The sequence below is a fragment of the Sebastes umbrosus genome, chromosome 10 (genome assembly GCF_015220745.1).
Source record: "Sebastes umbrosus isolate fSebUmb1 chromosome 10, fSebUmb1.pri, whole genome shotgun sequence".
In the NCBI taxonomy this organism is placed as follows: Eukaryota; Metazoa; Chordata; class Actinopteri; order Perciformes; family Sebastidae; genus Sebastes; species Sebastes umbrosus.
The window spans coordinates 12,087,026-12,103,062 of NC_051278.1; the positions used below are offsets into that span (position 1 = coordinate 12,087,026).

General features: G+C 40.9%; 2 protein-coding genes across 6 annotated transcripts; one reads left to right on the forward strand and one right to left on the reverse strand.

Annotated features, from left to right (window-relative positions):
- Positions 1 to 781: 781 nt before the first annotated feature.
- ttl (tubulin tyrosine ligase) lies at positions 782 to 7,526 on the reverse strand. Its single transcript, XM_037783272.1, has 7 exons — positions 6,809 to 7,526; positions 6,514 to 6,592; positions 5,013 to 5,245; positions 4,625 to 4,760; positions 4,262 to 4,531; positions 2,834 to 2,977; positions 782 to 1,387 (listed from the first exon to the last, which is right to left on the reverse strand). Exons 1-7 carry the CDS (start codon positions 6,975 to 6,977, stop codon positions 1,189 to 1,191), a joined length of 1,230 nt encoding a protein of 409 aa, XP_037639200.1. The 5' UTR covers positions 6,978 to 7,526; the 3' UTR covers positions 782 to 1,188.
- A 1,197-nt stretch (positions 7,527 to 8,723) lies between these two features.
- Positions 8,724 to 14,420, forward strand: fignl1 (fidgetin-like 1). 5 transcript variants are annotated; one of them, XM_037783431.1, is made up of 3 exons: positions 8,724 to 8,872; positions 11,651 to 13,883; positions 14,139 to 14,420. In XM_037783431.1, the coding sequence occupies exon 2, from the start codon at positions 11,668 to 11,670 to the stop codon at positions 13,564 to 13,566; it is 1,899 nt and encodes a 632-aa protein (XP_037639359.1). In that variant the 5' UTR covers positions 8,724 to 8,872; positions 11,651 to 11,667; the 3' UTR covers positions 13,567 to 13,883; positions 14,139 to 14,420. The 5 variants fall into 5 exon arrangements, with proteins under 5 accessions (XP_037639359.1, XP_037639354.1, XP_037639355.1 ...); XM_037783426.1 differs by lacking the exon at positions 8,724 to 8,872 and adding an exon at positions 9,215 to 9,574; XM_037783427.1 differs by lacking the exon at positions 8,724 to 8,872 and adding an exon at positions 9,215 to 9,524.
- Positions 14,421 to 16,037: the final 1,617 nt, after the last annotated feature.

Here is a 16,037-nt window from a genome sequence, read left to right on the forward strand (position 1 = left end):
TCAGCACACTGACAGCTGTTGTTGTTTGAGTTTGCCATGTTATGATTTGAGCATATTTTTTATGCTAAATGCAGTACCTGTGAGGGTTTCTTTTGTTAATTGATTTCCAATGATAAATATATACATACATTTGTATAAAGCAGCATATTTGTCCACTCCCATGTTGATAAGACTATTAAATACTTTACAATCTCCCTTTAAAGTGCTTTTTGAACAGATATAAAATGTGCGATTAATTTGCGATTGGTCATGGACAATCATGCAATTAATCATGATTAAATAATTTAAAGCGATTGACAAGTGTTACCACGGTTTTGCACTCAGTGGCTCATGTTAGCGCAGTCTTGGAAAGGGAGGAGTGAGCGGAGGGGTAGTCAGTTGGTTGCAATTTGCAACCACACCACTAGATGGCGCCATATGTTACACACTGTTCTTTTAAGAGGAATGTTGATTTTCAAGGCAAACCTTGACGTCTTGAATGTTTAGCTCATCAGACACATTGGGTTAGTATGTTAGTCTTTTTTAAGTTTAGACAATTCTTGATCGCTGTTAGCATTCCTAAATGAAACTAATGGGTACAGACAGCTGTAGGTAAGCTGCAATAAAAAATGTGTCTGATGACAAAAATAGCATTTGAAATTTCACAAATTCACCATGATCTCAATTGTGAAGTAATTCTTTTTATGCTAATTCTTGTGGACAGATCATAACAGCATTGACTTTACTGAGCAACAGTGCAAAGGCTTATAGAACAAGTACAAGTCACAGTAACAGAGCAAGCTAACTGGCAGTCTTTTTAAGGGAGCGTGGCTGGAAATGTAAGGCACTACAGTCTCAGTGGGAGCGTCTCTGCATCCTTCAGACCTCCATTACTCTGCTTGCGGAGAAACTGATGATGGGACTGAGATGGAGGGACGTCTGTCCTCAATTCAGAAACTCTCAGAAAGTTTGTCCATCCATTCATCACCATCCTCACATTCATAATATGCATAATCAGGAGAGCAGCTTCTGCAGCTCTGTGATCTCCATAGAAAGAGAGACTCCCTCCAGGCGTGACAGGCAAGGTACAATTAAAGGCTGGGCTCGCTGGCATGTGCTACTTCTCAGGTAGAGTTCAGGAGTGAGGACAGAGCATGAAGAAGCTGTACGGAGGAGACGAGAGGGATATCTGTGTGTGTGTGTGTACACTTACAGTCTAGTGAAAGGGCCCACGTGAAGAGGCCCTCTCAGTTTGGGAGAGGAGCAGGAGTTGGTGGTGAACGTGGAGGAAGGAGAGGAAGAATAAGGTGAAGAGGAAGCAGAAGAGGAGTCACCGCCACTGTTCAGGGTGAAGACGCTGGAAACGGCCACATCCACGATACCTTGACATAGCTCTGCATATAGTTTCCTAGACGGGGAAGGGATAATAGGAGTGTCAACTTGCCCTCACACTTTTGTAGCTTTAGAGCCAGAGGGAAGATACTGGTATCAGATGAAACTAGAAAACCAGGAATCCATTGGAACCACCAACCATGCCATGCTAGCAGAAGGGCCAATGAGTCCAATTGTATTCATGTGTGATGATGTTAGTGCCCATAGTAGCCATTTCATTGTAGTGAGACTTTTTTTTTGGAACTTGACCTCACTGTATAAAATGACCTATGGTGACCTCTAGGATAATCACAGCCTCATGAAACTTTACAACCACAAACTCAAGACCTAGAACATTCAGAGGATGGATGGCTTTCCTAGGTAGATTGACAATAAGGGGGTTTCTGAACAGCTTACACAACACAAGTGCTCGCCATCCAATTGCCGAAAAATGCAATTCTTGCAGAAATCTCCAAATGTTTTTTGATTTCAAAATTGATTCCAAATCACAGCATGGCTTTTTCTATGGTCTTCCTCAAGGTCTTGGTGTCTTAATGTGACATTTTAGAGGGATTATTGATCATTTTTATCAATTCTAGAGCGGTAAAAACATTTTTAATTTAGCACCAAATTTGTGTAGCAAATAGTATCAACCCAAAAAATCGTTGAAACAACTTATGAGACATAATAGAGCATGGGGATGGACATCACAAACTTATATCATCATGTTCTCAGCCCTGTTAAACAATTTTTTTTGTATTAATTAATTAATGATTTCTTTTAATTTCTGATTTACTAGACTATTAAAAGAATTAGACTACTTTCCTTTGAATAGACTACAACAACTTGGCACACAATACTGAGCTGCATCTTAAATTAATCTTCAGGTTCCCAGCTTTCGGATGATGTACACCACTTCTATGTGATATCTACTGCTGACCTGTTATCTCTCCTTAAAGACCCCCTGTCTCCCCTAAAAACGACTAAATCGGGAAAGAAAGGGGTGGAGTGGAAGAGGTTAATGAGTTTGATTTAAGTCTACTCACAGCCACAGCTAGCTGTGACATATTTAATATCTAGCATAGGAAATTAATTCCCATGACAAGTTTGCATTAAAAAACGTCAAGTTCACTGAAGAGTCAAAGTTTCAGAAAGGAGCAAAATTCAAATGTCTAGCTTTGAAACAATGGTAACATTTTCAAAGCCTTCCTATTTCTGACTCCGACCCTCCATGGAATAAAAACAACAAACAAACATTCAAACATTTCACCAAAGACATTTTTACATAAATTAGGGAAATAGATTCAAAGTTTTTCTTCTCCGTTTTGTCAACAGAGGCCAAAAAAGTCTGTCTAAATACAGACTGCAGGAATAGATGTGAAAACAGAAGGAGACACTACGCTGTATGAATTCTCAATGGAAAAACAGTGGTAAAAGCTAAAAAGTCAAACTGAAAGGGACACTAAGAAAGAACGTTACTGACTGTGCACAGGCTGGAGCTCCGTTGATCTCAATGAGCCACACTTTGAAGCTCTCGTCCACCATGAAATCAAATCCAAAGAGTTGGAAGCTCTGGTAGGACAGGTGCTTGGTGCTGATTGTCGGCTCAATACACGTTAGACAGCTCCTATGAAACCAGACAGCAAAATCATTTCCAATCATCTGGCAGCTCAACAAACACCTACTTCCTGCCGTGTGCAAACACTCGATACAATTCATTAGGAAAGTTTCTGACCTTTTAAGACCTTTACTGCCATTTGAAAAGGAAATGCACAATAACAATGCTTCCTGCCCAGGACCCACCTTTTCCTTTAAGTGGCAGTAGCTATGATTTGTTTGATAGATACCTAAGTCACATTTTCACAAAACATAAGGGAGCTAATTAGAGAGGAGATCCGACTTAAATGGCTATCTACAAAGTAATACATCACAATTAGTAATATTAAATACTATATATATACTAATATTAATAGAATATTAATTGTGATCACGATTTTGGCTTCCTACAATTAAAATAACATGTTCGACTGCAATATTGACGTTTAAAATGCGTGCTTTGTTTGTAAATAACTCTATCAACTGTGATGTTTTGGCTTCACTTTTGGGGAGCTGTCATGCTGCTGCACACACACACCCTACAGTACAGCGGCAGCCTGTAAAAAAACGTTCCTGAATGTTGCAGCTGCGGTCCAGATTTGAAAAGTAGAAGATTAATATAGGCCTACTGTATATTACTTGTTTTTCTCGTCTGCAAAAAGAAAAAGGAACCTAATTCAGTTGAAGAACCATACTTTTAAGTCAGATTTTGCTGCAAAGGTTTGTTGATTAGCAGAATATAGCACAACGTGGAAGTGAAAGCCGTGCTCTCTTGATTCAAATTTTGGGTAAAAAGTTTTGGTAACATTTTATTTTGACTTGACAACTCAGTCAGTCATTTTCAAAAGTAGCGTTTGAAGAATGTCTTCAACCACACAAATATGCTAGTTTTTGTGTATGGATACAGTAGGTGACTGATATGTAAATTAAAAAAAAAAAACATTATGTATTTCAGCTTTCAATGTGATGTGTGAGAGCTAAGCTATGCTTTCTATTAGATGAGATTATAGTTGCAATGATTAATGCAATTCGTTCTCTGATTCCAGCTTCTTAAATGTGAATATTTTCTGGTTTCTTTCCTCCTCTTTGACAGTAAACTGAATATCTTTGAGTTATCGACAAAACAAGACACTGGGAAACTTTGGGAAACACTGATCGATATTTTTTTTTTTACCATTTTCTGACATTTTATAGACCAAACAACTATTTGATTAATCAAGAAAATAATCGACACACTAATTGACAGTGAGAATGATTGTTAGTTGCAGCCCTAGATGAGATCCAAAAATAAAAGAAAAAAGCCAGAAGGACCTACTTTATGACCTGCTTGATCTGAGGTAATATGGTGGTCTCCAGGACGACGTTGTGAGTGTTGAGCAGGTACAGCCTGAACTCATCGAAGAACATCTCGTTCCCCTCCTCGTATCGTCCGTAGTTGTGGGAGTGCTCCTTCTGGATGCAGTGGTTGGTCAGGTGGCTGGTCATATCCTGGAGGTCGGAGCTGTTGTAGGGCTCCGAGGACGTCCGCAGCACACCCTCCCGGTATAAATAGATATTGTACTGATGGTCCACAAGCACCCAGCTCCTATAGCAGTAGCATAACACAATAACAGCCTCTGTTACAACGTTCAGACAGACTAGCACATCATCCTCTGTGGGTTAAACATAAAATACTTGCCTGATGTCAAACTTCCGATGTCCCGGCTGCAGAAGCAGAGGTTTCTCCAGGTACTTCTGAATAACATGAACCTGTCCCTGATTATCAATGTACTCCAGCAGCTGATTAGCATCATGGGATATCAAAATACCAGCACCTGTTACAATAAAAACAAACATGTAAAGCTGCCACTAATACCACATTTTAAAACTGTAAACAATACAAGCACATAAAAGGGGATTTATCAATAGGAAATGTTGGCCTTTAGCAGAGCAAAACTCTACAAAATAGCTCAGAAAGAGTATATAATCTAATTGATTCAAGTTAATATAATTTAAGAAGGCACCAAAGGGAAAATGGCTCACTAAGGCTTACTTGTATCTTGGATTTACAACCAATAAGATTTTACCTTTAGCTCCAGCAGAAGACTTGGCTATCCACACTGTGCCCTCCCCACTTTCTTTTTTCAAGTGATAGGAGGCCAAGAAGACTTCTCGCTCATCCGTCTTGGGATTGTTCTTCAGATGGCTAATGCCATTCGTAGCTGGAGCAACAGGGGTGTTGAGGTTAGTAGGATAGATGATGTAGGACTCTGGAAGCCAGTTACAGGAGTCGGACAGCTCTGGGCTGGTCTTTATTAGCCTAATGGTAAAAGAAGGGAAATGGTCAGCTAATGCAACTCCCTTTGAATAATTCATTTGAACATTAGTAACATGAATGCCAGCAAAAGATAAAAATGTGTCTAATGAGACAGTCTCATCCACCAAAACTTGATGGTCTCAAGAGAACTTTGGAAAAGGATCTAGAAGGGGAGATAGCTAATGAGACGTGGAAAGAAACTGTGGGGTCCCGGCATAGGACGTCAAGGGAAGAACAGACTCGGTTAATTACATATAGGATCATTCATAGGGGTTATTGGACTCCCTGTAAGATGGCAAGACTGAAACTACGGGATTCAAATACATGCTGGAGCTGTGATAGGAGCAGAGGCACACTCCTACACATGCTTTATGAATGCCAAATGACTTGGAACTTATGGGAAAATATAATAACTTTCCTCAATAAAGTGCTTGGAACAGAGTTGCTACAGAGACCTGCGCTAGGTATAATAACAGAGGGAGTGAGACTAGACCAGGCAGACTCTATGGTGCAGATTGGCCCTTACTACAGGTTGTAGGATTTTGCTCAGACATTGGAAAACAAAAAATATAATCCCTTTTAATGAATGGGTGGGAGAAATTACCAAAATAGCCAACTAGGAACAATTAATTAATTGTTAAACTGAACAGACAGGAGATATTTTTGGAAATATGGGGCATGAATACATGAATACAGTATTGAAGGATTAACTAAGGAGAGGCTGATAACGTTATATGTAAGATGTTATTGTCATGTTGTATGAGAGTCACAAGCATTGTAGATAGATAGATAGATAGATAGATAGATAGATAGATTTAAAGGGACTGTTTGTAACTTCTTACACATATAAATCACCCGGGTCGGTGTCCCATGTGCGTTCACATTTGCGCGCTCGCATTTGCATTACTTCCAAGCAGGTGAAATATAGAGTGATATTGTGGTTTTAGCTGACGTGTGTCGCCTCACTGTTTTGATTGATGCTCGTTAATGTCTATGTAGAGCGAGCACAAGTGCGAGCCCGACGCTGACTTTCGTTGACTTAACGGCCACACGTGTCGCTGTTAACAAGCATTTCTGTTTCTTACAAACAGTCCCTTTAATTTCTTGTTGTTGTTTTTTTCCCTGTGGTCTTATTAGTTTTATTGTTACTACTGTTTTCTTGTTTGTTTCTGATGTCTTTGTTCTGTGGGATGTAACTTGCGGAAAAGCAATAAAAAGTGGAAAAAAGTAAAAAGATGCAGATTTTTCATTTTAAAAAGACAGATACACACTTGACCAAGGATGCCTTTCTGCAAAGCTTGTCTGCTCCTCTGTAGTAATTCACCAGCTGCACCAGTCCTGGTTCATGACCTGTAAAGTCCAAGTGAGGGGCACATTTTGTTTTAATGCATTAAAACACACTAAACACACATCTAAATGAGAGACACAATCTTTCCACAGGATGCCTGGGAGCCCTGCCCAGTCACAGCAGCTGTCTCATCCTGAGTGGGTGTGCACACCAAATATAGCAGACTTGTTTTCTGTCTGCTGTCAAGCATCCTATGAAATAAGACATAAGATATTTACCCAGACGTCCAAAGGGCAGTCTGTTCCGTTCACCAAGCATTAAGTTGAACCTGGGATTGTCTCTTTTCAGCCTCTTCCATTGTCCAGTCGAGAGGAGGATTTTGGAAACTTCTGCATAAACAGTGCTGTTGTCGTCACGCGTGACAAATGTGTACATCGGGGTATTCATAATGCCACTGCCGAGTGGGGGAGTCTATAATAATAAAATGTAATAACTTAGCTGTCTGAGCTAGTTATGATGCTGTCTGGTTGTCACTGCAGCAGACAGACCAGTTCAGGGTTATCTCCTCTGTCCGTGCCATGATGATGAGTCAGTCATATCCAGTTTTAACTCACAATACTCCCATTCAAAAGGCTGGGGCTAACATTAATAAGTATAAAACACTGTAACATGTGAAGGATAGCTATTTAAAGCTGCTGCACAGACGGGGTTCCTTCACTAAACCCCCAGACAAGGGTGTGACTGACTGACTGCTGCTGCTGCTGCTGCTGGCTCCTGTTATGGGTTGATAACTAGTATGAACAGCTATCCTGGAAACCCTTTATCCGGTATCTCTCCTCACAGACAGAGCCTTTAACACCAAATATAGTGAGAAACATTAACTAACTACCTAGTTAGCTACACAAATATCACAAAACGCAGCCTATTCCCCCCCAACCCGGCGGCGACTGCTTTATTTCTCTGAAAGCTCAGCTAGTCGCTGTCATCTAACGTCGACAGCGTAAACAAAAACGGTTCTCAACGGTGCTCAACGGTTGTGGGTAGTGTAGTTCACGCGTAGACTAATATTAAGAGTAATTGATATTTAAATGTTTCTCATACACAATACAATGAAATAAACACACTCTGGAATGTAATTTATGTAAACGAATACTTTATTTTTATTAATAATGTATGTCAGAATCTGAATTTGACTGAATTTAAACCAACGGTGGTACTGCATTTCCCAGAATGCAACACGATAAAGCGACACTCCTCCGAAGCTCAGCAATCGCTGTCGACAAAAAGCACAACGGTTGTGGTTAGTGTAGTTCACGCGTACACTAATATTAAGAGTAATTGATATTTAAATGTTTCTCATACACAATACAAGGAAAAATAAAACACACTCTGGAATGTAATTTATGTAAACGACTACTTTCTTTTATAAATAATGTATGTCAGAATCGGAATTTGACTGAATTTCAACAAAGGTGGTACTGCATTTCCCAGAATGCAACACGATAAAGCGAAGCTTCTCTGAAGCTCAGCAGTCGATGACATCCAACGTCGACAGCGTGCTCAACGGTTGTGGGTAGTGTAGTTTACGCGTACACTAATATTAAGAATAATTCAAATTTAAATGTTTCTCATACGCAATACAAGGAAATAAAACACACTCTGGAATGCAATTTATGTAAACGTATACTTTTTTTAGGAATAATGTATGTCAGAATCCAGTGCCCGACTGAGTTTCAACCAAAGGTGGGACTACATTTCCCAGAATGCAACACGATAAAGCGACACGCTAACGTTACATTTATTTAGGCGCGTTGTGGCCACCAGATGGCGGTCGTAGACCTCACTAACAAGTTAGCAGATCGGATCGTTGTGTTAAAACAAACCACAGAATATACATTTTAAAACTCAAGAAAAACTCAGTAAGACTGCCTTGTAGTTTATAATGTATCGTCATCAATCAAGAAGATTTACGTGGACAATTAATAATTAATAATGAATAATAACAAATTAACAGGTCGGAACTGTTCTCTGGGCGGACCCGGAAGGAATAAATAGAGCACTAGTGATGTGTATTTCATGAACGAGTCGTCTCTTTCAGCCGGCTCTTTTAAGTGAACGATAGGAGCCGGCTCCCGTCCGAGAGCCGTTTTTTTTTTTCTTTCTTTAATTAATTCAAGGCAGAATGATATGATGATCTTCTACGCGCCACGGGCACTCCATGCACTGACTGTGACTGAATGTTGTGTTAATGATGTCCGTGCGACCAATCAGGTGATGACAGACAAGGATCAAACCATCAAGCAGGGAGGGGCGAGGGTGCACGGCGCACTGACGGTCTAGAGGTACAAAGCAGGAGGGAGAAGAGGAGAGAAAGAGAGAGGAGTGCGGTGCACGAATAGCAGACAAGATGAGTGACAGTCGGAAACGAAGCAGCATGTAAAATTATGGTATTTTGGAAATTATAAGGTTTAGTATAATTATATTGAATAATTTAAGTGATATGTGCACACATATTAATCATAGGTCAAAACAGCTAAAGCTAAATTTGGCTGAATTATAGAAGGCAGAAGTGGTAAAACGAAGAGCAGTTTGGGAGCCGAAAGAGCCGGCTCTTCTTGGTGAGCTGAGCCAAATGATCTGGCTCACTAAAAAGAGCCGGAATTCCCATCACTATGGCGCACTCGGTAGTTTTGGGGTCCCGTTCCGATATTTCCAAATAACTTACTTGCTCAGTTTAGCTTCTTTTATTATTTAAATATTTTCATCCTAAATCAACGTTTTGTCAGATTGAATGCGGATAAACTTATGGTTCGTTTTGGCTGGGGTTCCTACATTAGATGAAAGCGAGCCTGAAAGTCTAGTTTAGGTTTTACGAGAACGAATTGGGACGTGACCGGAAGTCGTACTAAAAAAAAGAAACAGGCGGCGGGAACAACTCAACTGCGAGTTAAAGTACAGCAGCGTTAACAACATTATAAAAGCCTTGTGTATGTAGTGAGTAGCACCTCTTTATTTTATCATAATATCAGAAGATATCCCTAATAGTAAGTGTCGTCCGTCATCCTCAGTATTGTGGCCTCTGTTGTCTGAACATTAGTAGCCTATAGACTGTTGTCATGGAGACTAAGATAGGTCTCCCTGTCAGTTGACTGAATGGCATCTTAAAGGTCCCATATTATGCTCATTTTCAGGTTCATACTTGTATTTTGTGTTTCTACTAGAACATGTTTACATGCTGTAATGTTAAAAACAAACCTTTATTTTCCTCATGCTGTCTGCCTGAATATGCCTGTATTTACCCTCTGTCTGAAACGCTCCGTTTTAGCGCTATTTGACGGAATTGCAACAGAATTGCGTTGCTAGGCAACAGCTTGGGTCCATTTGTACTTCCTGTCAGGAATGTCCTGCAGGACCATTGCAAGACAGCAATTAAATGACCTTTTAAGCGACTTTTGAAACATTTCACAGATGAACAGTTACAGTTACCTCTATGTGTGTAGAGGTCAGGGGTCTGAAATTAACTTTGTTCACTTCCTGCCACTGTGGCTGACAAGTATATTTTTTTGTGTCTTCCACTCAGAAATTTTCATCTGCCACTTTTGAAATCTCTGCGCTAAATGAGGGAATAACATTTTAGATCTGAAGTCATTCAATATTCGACATATTTTTCATAAAAATTATTATTATTATTTTCATAAAAATTATTGTTATATAGTGGGGCCATAAATGTAAATCATTCACATATATTTTGGCTTTGCCCTGAAGTTGCACAGTTTTGGGGAAATGTTCATAAGGTTATTTGCAAAATTCTGGGCTATGATATACCCAAGTCATGTATAGTACTGTATTTTGGTAATATGACTGGAAATACTGTGTTAAGAGAAGACAGATACCTGCTGAAAGTGTTGTTGGCGGCCTGTAAGAAGGCCATTACGAAGAGATGGTGTAAGGCAGAACCACCTACACAAGATGGATGGCTGAAAATTGTGATTGAAATATATGATATGGAACTGTTAACCCATAGGATAAGAACACAAGAGGAGCAATGTTGATAAAAAAACAACAACATTATATACACGGTAAATTACAGTGTTTCAATTACACCGTAGCTTCCGGGGTATCCTAATTTTGGGGGGAGGGAGGTTACTGTACACAGTACTGTACTGTACTTTGTTATTGTCATCTATAGTGGTTATTTGCATAAAAACACACTATTTAAATGATTATGAATATTTAAATTTTTGCTTTGATACCAAAAAATCTTAGTAAGTTGTTATGAAGTTAAACAGGTCATAATTCCCTCTTTAATATCTATTTTATATTGATGTGAAAACATCTCCTACAAACCAAAAACTTAATTTTACGAGATTACATTTGAACACATCATGATAACATTGTTATTTACCTTCGCCCGATGGTCATTTTGCTGAGCAGACCGTGAACGTCTCATAATAATAACTCAATGGCACCTCCGTTAACGTTAGTAGCTCTGCTATTTATCCAGGCAGGACAGTGCTGCCCACTAGCTGCTAACAGCTAATGTTACGAACACTCATCCTGTTGATATCAGCACGAATTTGTTGTTCACAGTGTCGCTTTATCAGGGAAAAATAGGGTGTGCCCCTCAGGTTTAGTAGCACCATGCTTTTGAGCGCTTTTTTTTTCTGTTCACCATGTCTCCGGTCCAAAACAAACTGAAACATGATATGGCGTGCGTAATGATACGGCGTGCGTAACTGTGGGAAAGCATCAATAAAAGGAATCGATTGAGACAGAGGCATGAGATGCCAAGGAAGCGGACAACTACCGTTCTCTATTCCATCACTAGCATTTTCCCTGCCTGCCAAAGTGGCGGATGTCCTGATGATTTCATCTGCCACTGCCAACAATTTACCCGCATTTTGCTGGTGGCGGGTGCTAATTTCAGACCCTGGTAGAGGTTATCTCTGCTTTAAACATTGAGGTGTGGAGTTGCAAAGACATTTACCAGGCAGGAGGGTCTTAATGCACAGATGCTTATCATATGCCTGTACATATATAACTTTTCAGGGATGGTGCATACCTTGGCTTTTACTGAGGTCATGTATTTTTAATAGCTTTTGTCCCCTCTCCTTCATCAGACTGGAGCAGGCCAGGCATGAGTGGAGCACACCTGGACGAATGGCAGAGGAGGTCCTTTGACATTTCATCTGGCAACTGTACACCTGAACAGACGGCCGATGCCTACCGGGCCCACATCCTCTCCATTCAGTATGCATGGGCAAGCTCCCAGCTCTCTCAGGCCGGCATGGCCAGCCTGCTCAGGACCTACTCGGAGCGCTACGCCGCAGTGCTTGACTCGGATGACCCCCGCACAGGGCTTAACAACTATGCAGACAGCGCGCTGCATCTGGCCCGCAGTCAGAGGAACTACAGTGACAAATGGGAGTCGTCGCTGACCACGGAGAGTGTGCTGGAGCTGCCCTGCGTGCAGAGGATGAATCAGGCAGGGACGGGGGGAGGAGGCTCCCTGGTGGCACCTGGAGATGTTAACATACCTGTGGGACAAGAGAGCAGGTCATTGTTCAAACCTGTAGGTCCACCTCAGCCTAAAACAGAGGTTAAAAACATAACCTGTAATCCTGCTACTACTTTAGAGAGGCCAAGAGGCTCTGAGGGGATGTCGGGTAATCCTAACTCGTTCTCCCGACCTCCAGCCCGACCACCGTCTGCCTTTAGTCATTCTTCTTCAGTTCTTCCACAGGGAAACCCCAGCCCTGCAGGGGGCACACAAACCTATCAGTCCTCCTTTTTCCCCACCTCCAACCCATCTAAGCGGAAAAATGTTTACAACCCAGATGGAGGGGATGGTGGCAGGGGGCAACACGGAGGTCAAGCAGGCAGTGACCCGCGAGCTGGAAGCAACTTTAAAACGGCTCGTGAGCAGTTTTTTGTTGATCAACAGAGAAAACACTCCAACCAGCCCCAAAGAGGTCAGCCCGCTGGGATGGCAGCAACTCTGAAGAAATCTCTGGGTGCCAACAGGCCTCGAGGCACATTTTCTAAATTTGTGTCACCTATTCCAAGACAGGAAGAGGAAGAAGAAGGAGGGGTGAGCCGTAATTCCAATCAGGAACCTCAGATCCTGGATGAGCGTCTGAAAAACTTTGAGCCAAAGATAATCGAGCTGATCATGAGTGAGATCATGGACCACGGGCCTCCTGTTTCCTGGGACGATATAGCAGGCCTGGAGTTTGCCAAGACCACCATAAAGGAGATTGTGGTTTGGCCTATGCTGCGCCCTGACATCTTTACTGGCCTCCGTGGTCCCCCCAAAGGCATCCTGTTGTTTGGACCCCCAGGGACGGGAAAAACTCTGATAGGAAAATGCATAGCGTGCCAGTCAGGTGCCACCTTCTTTAGCATCAGTGCTTCATCGCTCACATCCAAGTGGGTGGGTGAAGGAGAAAAAATGGTGCGAGCCCTGTTTGCCATCGCCCGCTGCCACCAGCCTGCTGTCATTTTCATTGACGAAATTGACTCGCTGTTGTCTCAGCGGACAGACGGGGAGCACGACTCATCGCGTAGGATAAAGACCGAGTTCTTGGTTCAGCTGGATGGAGCAGCCACGGCAGCCGAGGACCGCATCCTGGTGGTGGGCGCCACCAACCGGCCTCAAGAGATAGACGAGGCCGCCCGACGACGCCTGGCTAAGAGGTTATACATCCCCCTGCCTGAAGCAGCCGCCCGTCGGCAGATCGTGATTAACCTCATGACTCAAGAGAAGAACCAGCTGGGAGAGCAGGAGCTGGAGAGCGTGGTAGCCGCCACCGAGGGCTTCTCAGGGGCTGACATGACTCAGCTGTGTCGAGAGGCAGCGCTGGGGCCCATCCGCAGCATCCAGCTCAGCGACATCGCCACCATCACTGCAGATCAGGTGCGACCAATCCTCTACATCGACTTCCAGGAGGCCCTGAAGACGGTACGACCCAGCGTCTCATCAAAGGACTTGGAGCTGTATGAAAACTGGAACAAGACTTTTGGATGTGGACGTTAAGCGCGGCTCCTCGTCCTGATTATTCCTCTATGGATGTTGTTTTGAACTGAGTTGAGATAAACATTTCCGCTCTGGAGAAATCCATACATCTAAAATATTTTCTTTGTTGCAGTGGGTGGACAAAATAGCAGGAGCACTTCACACTATTGCTGAAAATAATGGCCTCCCAATTGGATCAACAACTCTGTGACATAGTCTCACCCAAAAGCCCCAAAAAATAATAAGCTTCACAAATTTTCTAAATGCAGAGATGTGTGTTAGATTACATTATATTGAGCAGGTGTTTCTGGTATTTTGTCCACCGATTGTGTCCAACAGTTCATTTTAATTGATTAATTAATCTCTTTATAACCAGTCTGATGTTTCCTTACTTAAAGACGATTGCGACTACACTGCGACGAAGTCTTAATATCGATTTTGAAAATGTCTGAAATGCAGCCATATATATATTTATTTATCCTTATTCACAGTAATCTTTGTGGTGAGAGACTGAAAGTTTTTTTTTCTGTATGGAGAAATTGTTCTGCAAATTGTTCCCAACAGTTTGCATTATGTATTCAAATTGTTTTCAGCAGTTTGACTGTTTTTGTTTGGACGTTCATTTTACTGTTGCCTTGTGGTTCAGTGTGAGCGTTAAGCACCATGTTATGTGTTTGAACATGTGTTGCAGATGAAGCAGTGATCTCTGTTTACATTCGTTTTATAGCGATTAGCATCCTTTTTGTAAGACTTTGAGGATGAACATTTAACATCTATCTCATATACTGTATGTCAACAATTGCTCTTGTTTGTTACAATTAATTGCATTGCCAAAATTGTGTTGTTTTTTTCTAATAAATTGAAATGTTGCCCTCATGTGCACATTTGTTTATGTTTCAGAATTGAAACACATCAATAGTAAGTTTATCTCTAGCGTATTGTGGCATTTGCCCCAGGGTTTGAAATTACCACCAGCCAAATGCTGATACAATATGCAAGTGGCTGCTAGATTTGCTTCACTCACCAGCCAAAAAAAACAATTGTAATCTATTGAGTGGCTGGTAGATTACAAAATCTACCAGTGGCAGGTGTGACAGGTGGACCAAAAAAGTTAATTTCCAACACTGATTTGCCCACTTGATCTTCCTTCTCATCTAATCCACAGAGGAAAGTGTGATCACTGTTGACGCACCGTTTGTTTTGGTCAGTAGTTGCACGCGTGTCTCCGGTGTAGATGGCGTGTTTCCAATGCGTGGCCCTTTTGTCCTCTGTTGTCAACAAAAAACTTGCCAAAGTAGGCTTCATCTCTTCAAATAAAACACCACCATCATTACCTTCGCTCACGGGCAAAAAACATTGACCACACCTGAATCAAATTAGTCTACGATGGCTGCCCACAGCGCCGCTCCTTGGTCACCACTGAAATGGCTCCAACTATCACTTTGTTAAGAGCTTTATATGCACATCTCTAGAGCTGCCACAATTAATCGATTCGTTTTCAGCTATTAAATTAATCGCCAACTATTTTGACAATTGATTAATCGGTTTGAGTATTTTTTTATTTTTTATATATATATATATATATATATATATATATATATATATATTTTCTGGTTTCTTTACTCCTCTATGACAGTAAACTGAATATCTTTGAGTTGTGGACAAAACAAGACATTTGAGGATGTGATCTTGGGCTTTGGGAAACATTTTTCACCATTATCTAACATTTTATAGACCAAACAACTAGTCGATTAATCAAGACAGATTAATTAACAATGAAAATAATAATCTCTATAATATTTTGCCTCAAGTCTCGTTGTCCTGAAATGTTCCTGAGGCTTGATGTGCCTCACGGAAGTTGGGCAACACAGAGAGTATCCTGAGTCTCATGTTCAAAAAACCTGAAAGCTTTGCCTCCCTTCCTGTTAGTGATTAACACAGCAGAGGACTCAACAGGAAAATCTGTTACTGCAATACATCCTTTTTATTAGACACAGAGGTGGAAGAAGTACTCAGATCCTTTACTTCAGTAAAAGTACTAATACCACACTGTGAAAATACTCTTTTACATGTAAAAGTCCTGCACTTAAATACTTACACAATTAAAAGTATGCAAGTATAATCATAAAAATGTACTTAAAGTATTAAAAGTAAAAGTAATCAATGCAGATAAAGGTCCCCCGTGACTGTTATACTATTATATATTATATCATTAGATTATTATTACTCATGCATTAACATGTAATCAGCATTTTAATGTTGAAGCTGGATGTGTTGAGCTAATTGCATATTACACAGGGCTGCAACTAATGACTATTGTCATTATGGATTAATCTGCTGATTATTTTCTTTATTTCTTGATTGATTGTTTGGTTTGGAAATCTTTCAAAATTGTAATTGTAAATTTCAAAATAAATACAAAAAAATAATTAAAAAGAAAAGCAGCAAATCCTCATTTATTCTTAAATTTTCTTTCCCTAAAATTCTATAAA

Bases quoted from the DNA above. Each gene is read 5' to 3' on its own strand.
- ttl (XM_037783272.1), bottom strand. From the start codon at position 6,977: ATGAATACCCCGATGTACACATTTGTCACGCGTGACGACAACAGCACT. The intron at 4,761-5,012 runs GTAAAATCTTAT...TTATTGTAACAG, and splicing joins GTCTTCTGCTGGAGCTAAAG to GTGCTGGTATTTTGATATCC. The intron at 1,388-2,833 runs GTCAGTAACGTT...TTCCCCGTCTAG, and splicing joins GGAGCTCCAGCCTGTGCACA to GAAACTATATGCAGAGCTAT.
- fignl1 (XM_037783431.1), top strand. From the start codon at position 11,668: ATGAGTGGAGCACACCTGGACGAATGGCAGAGGAGGTCCTTTGACATT.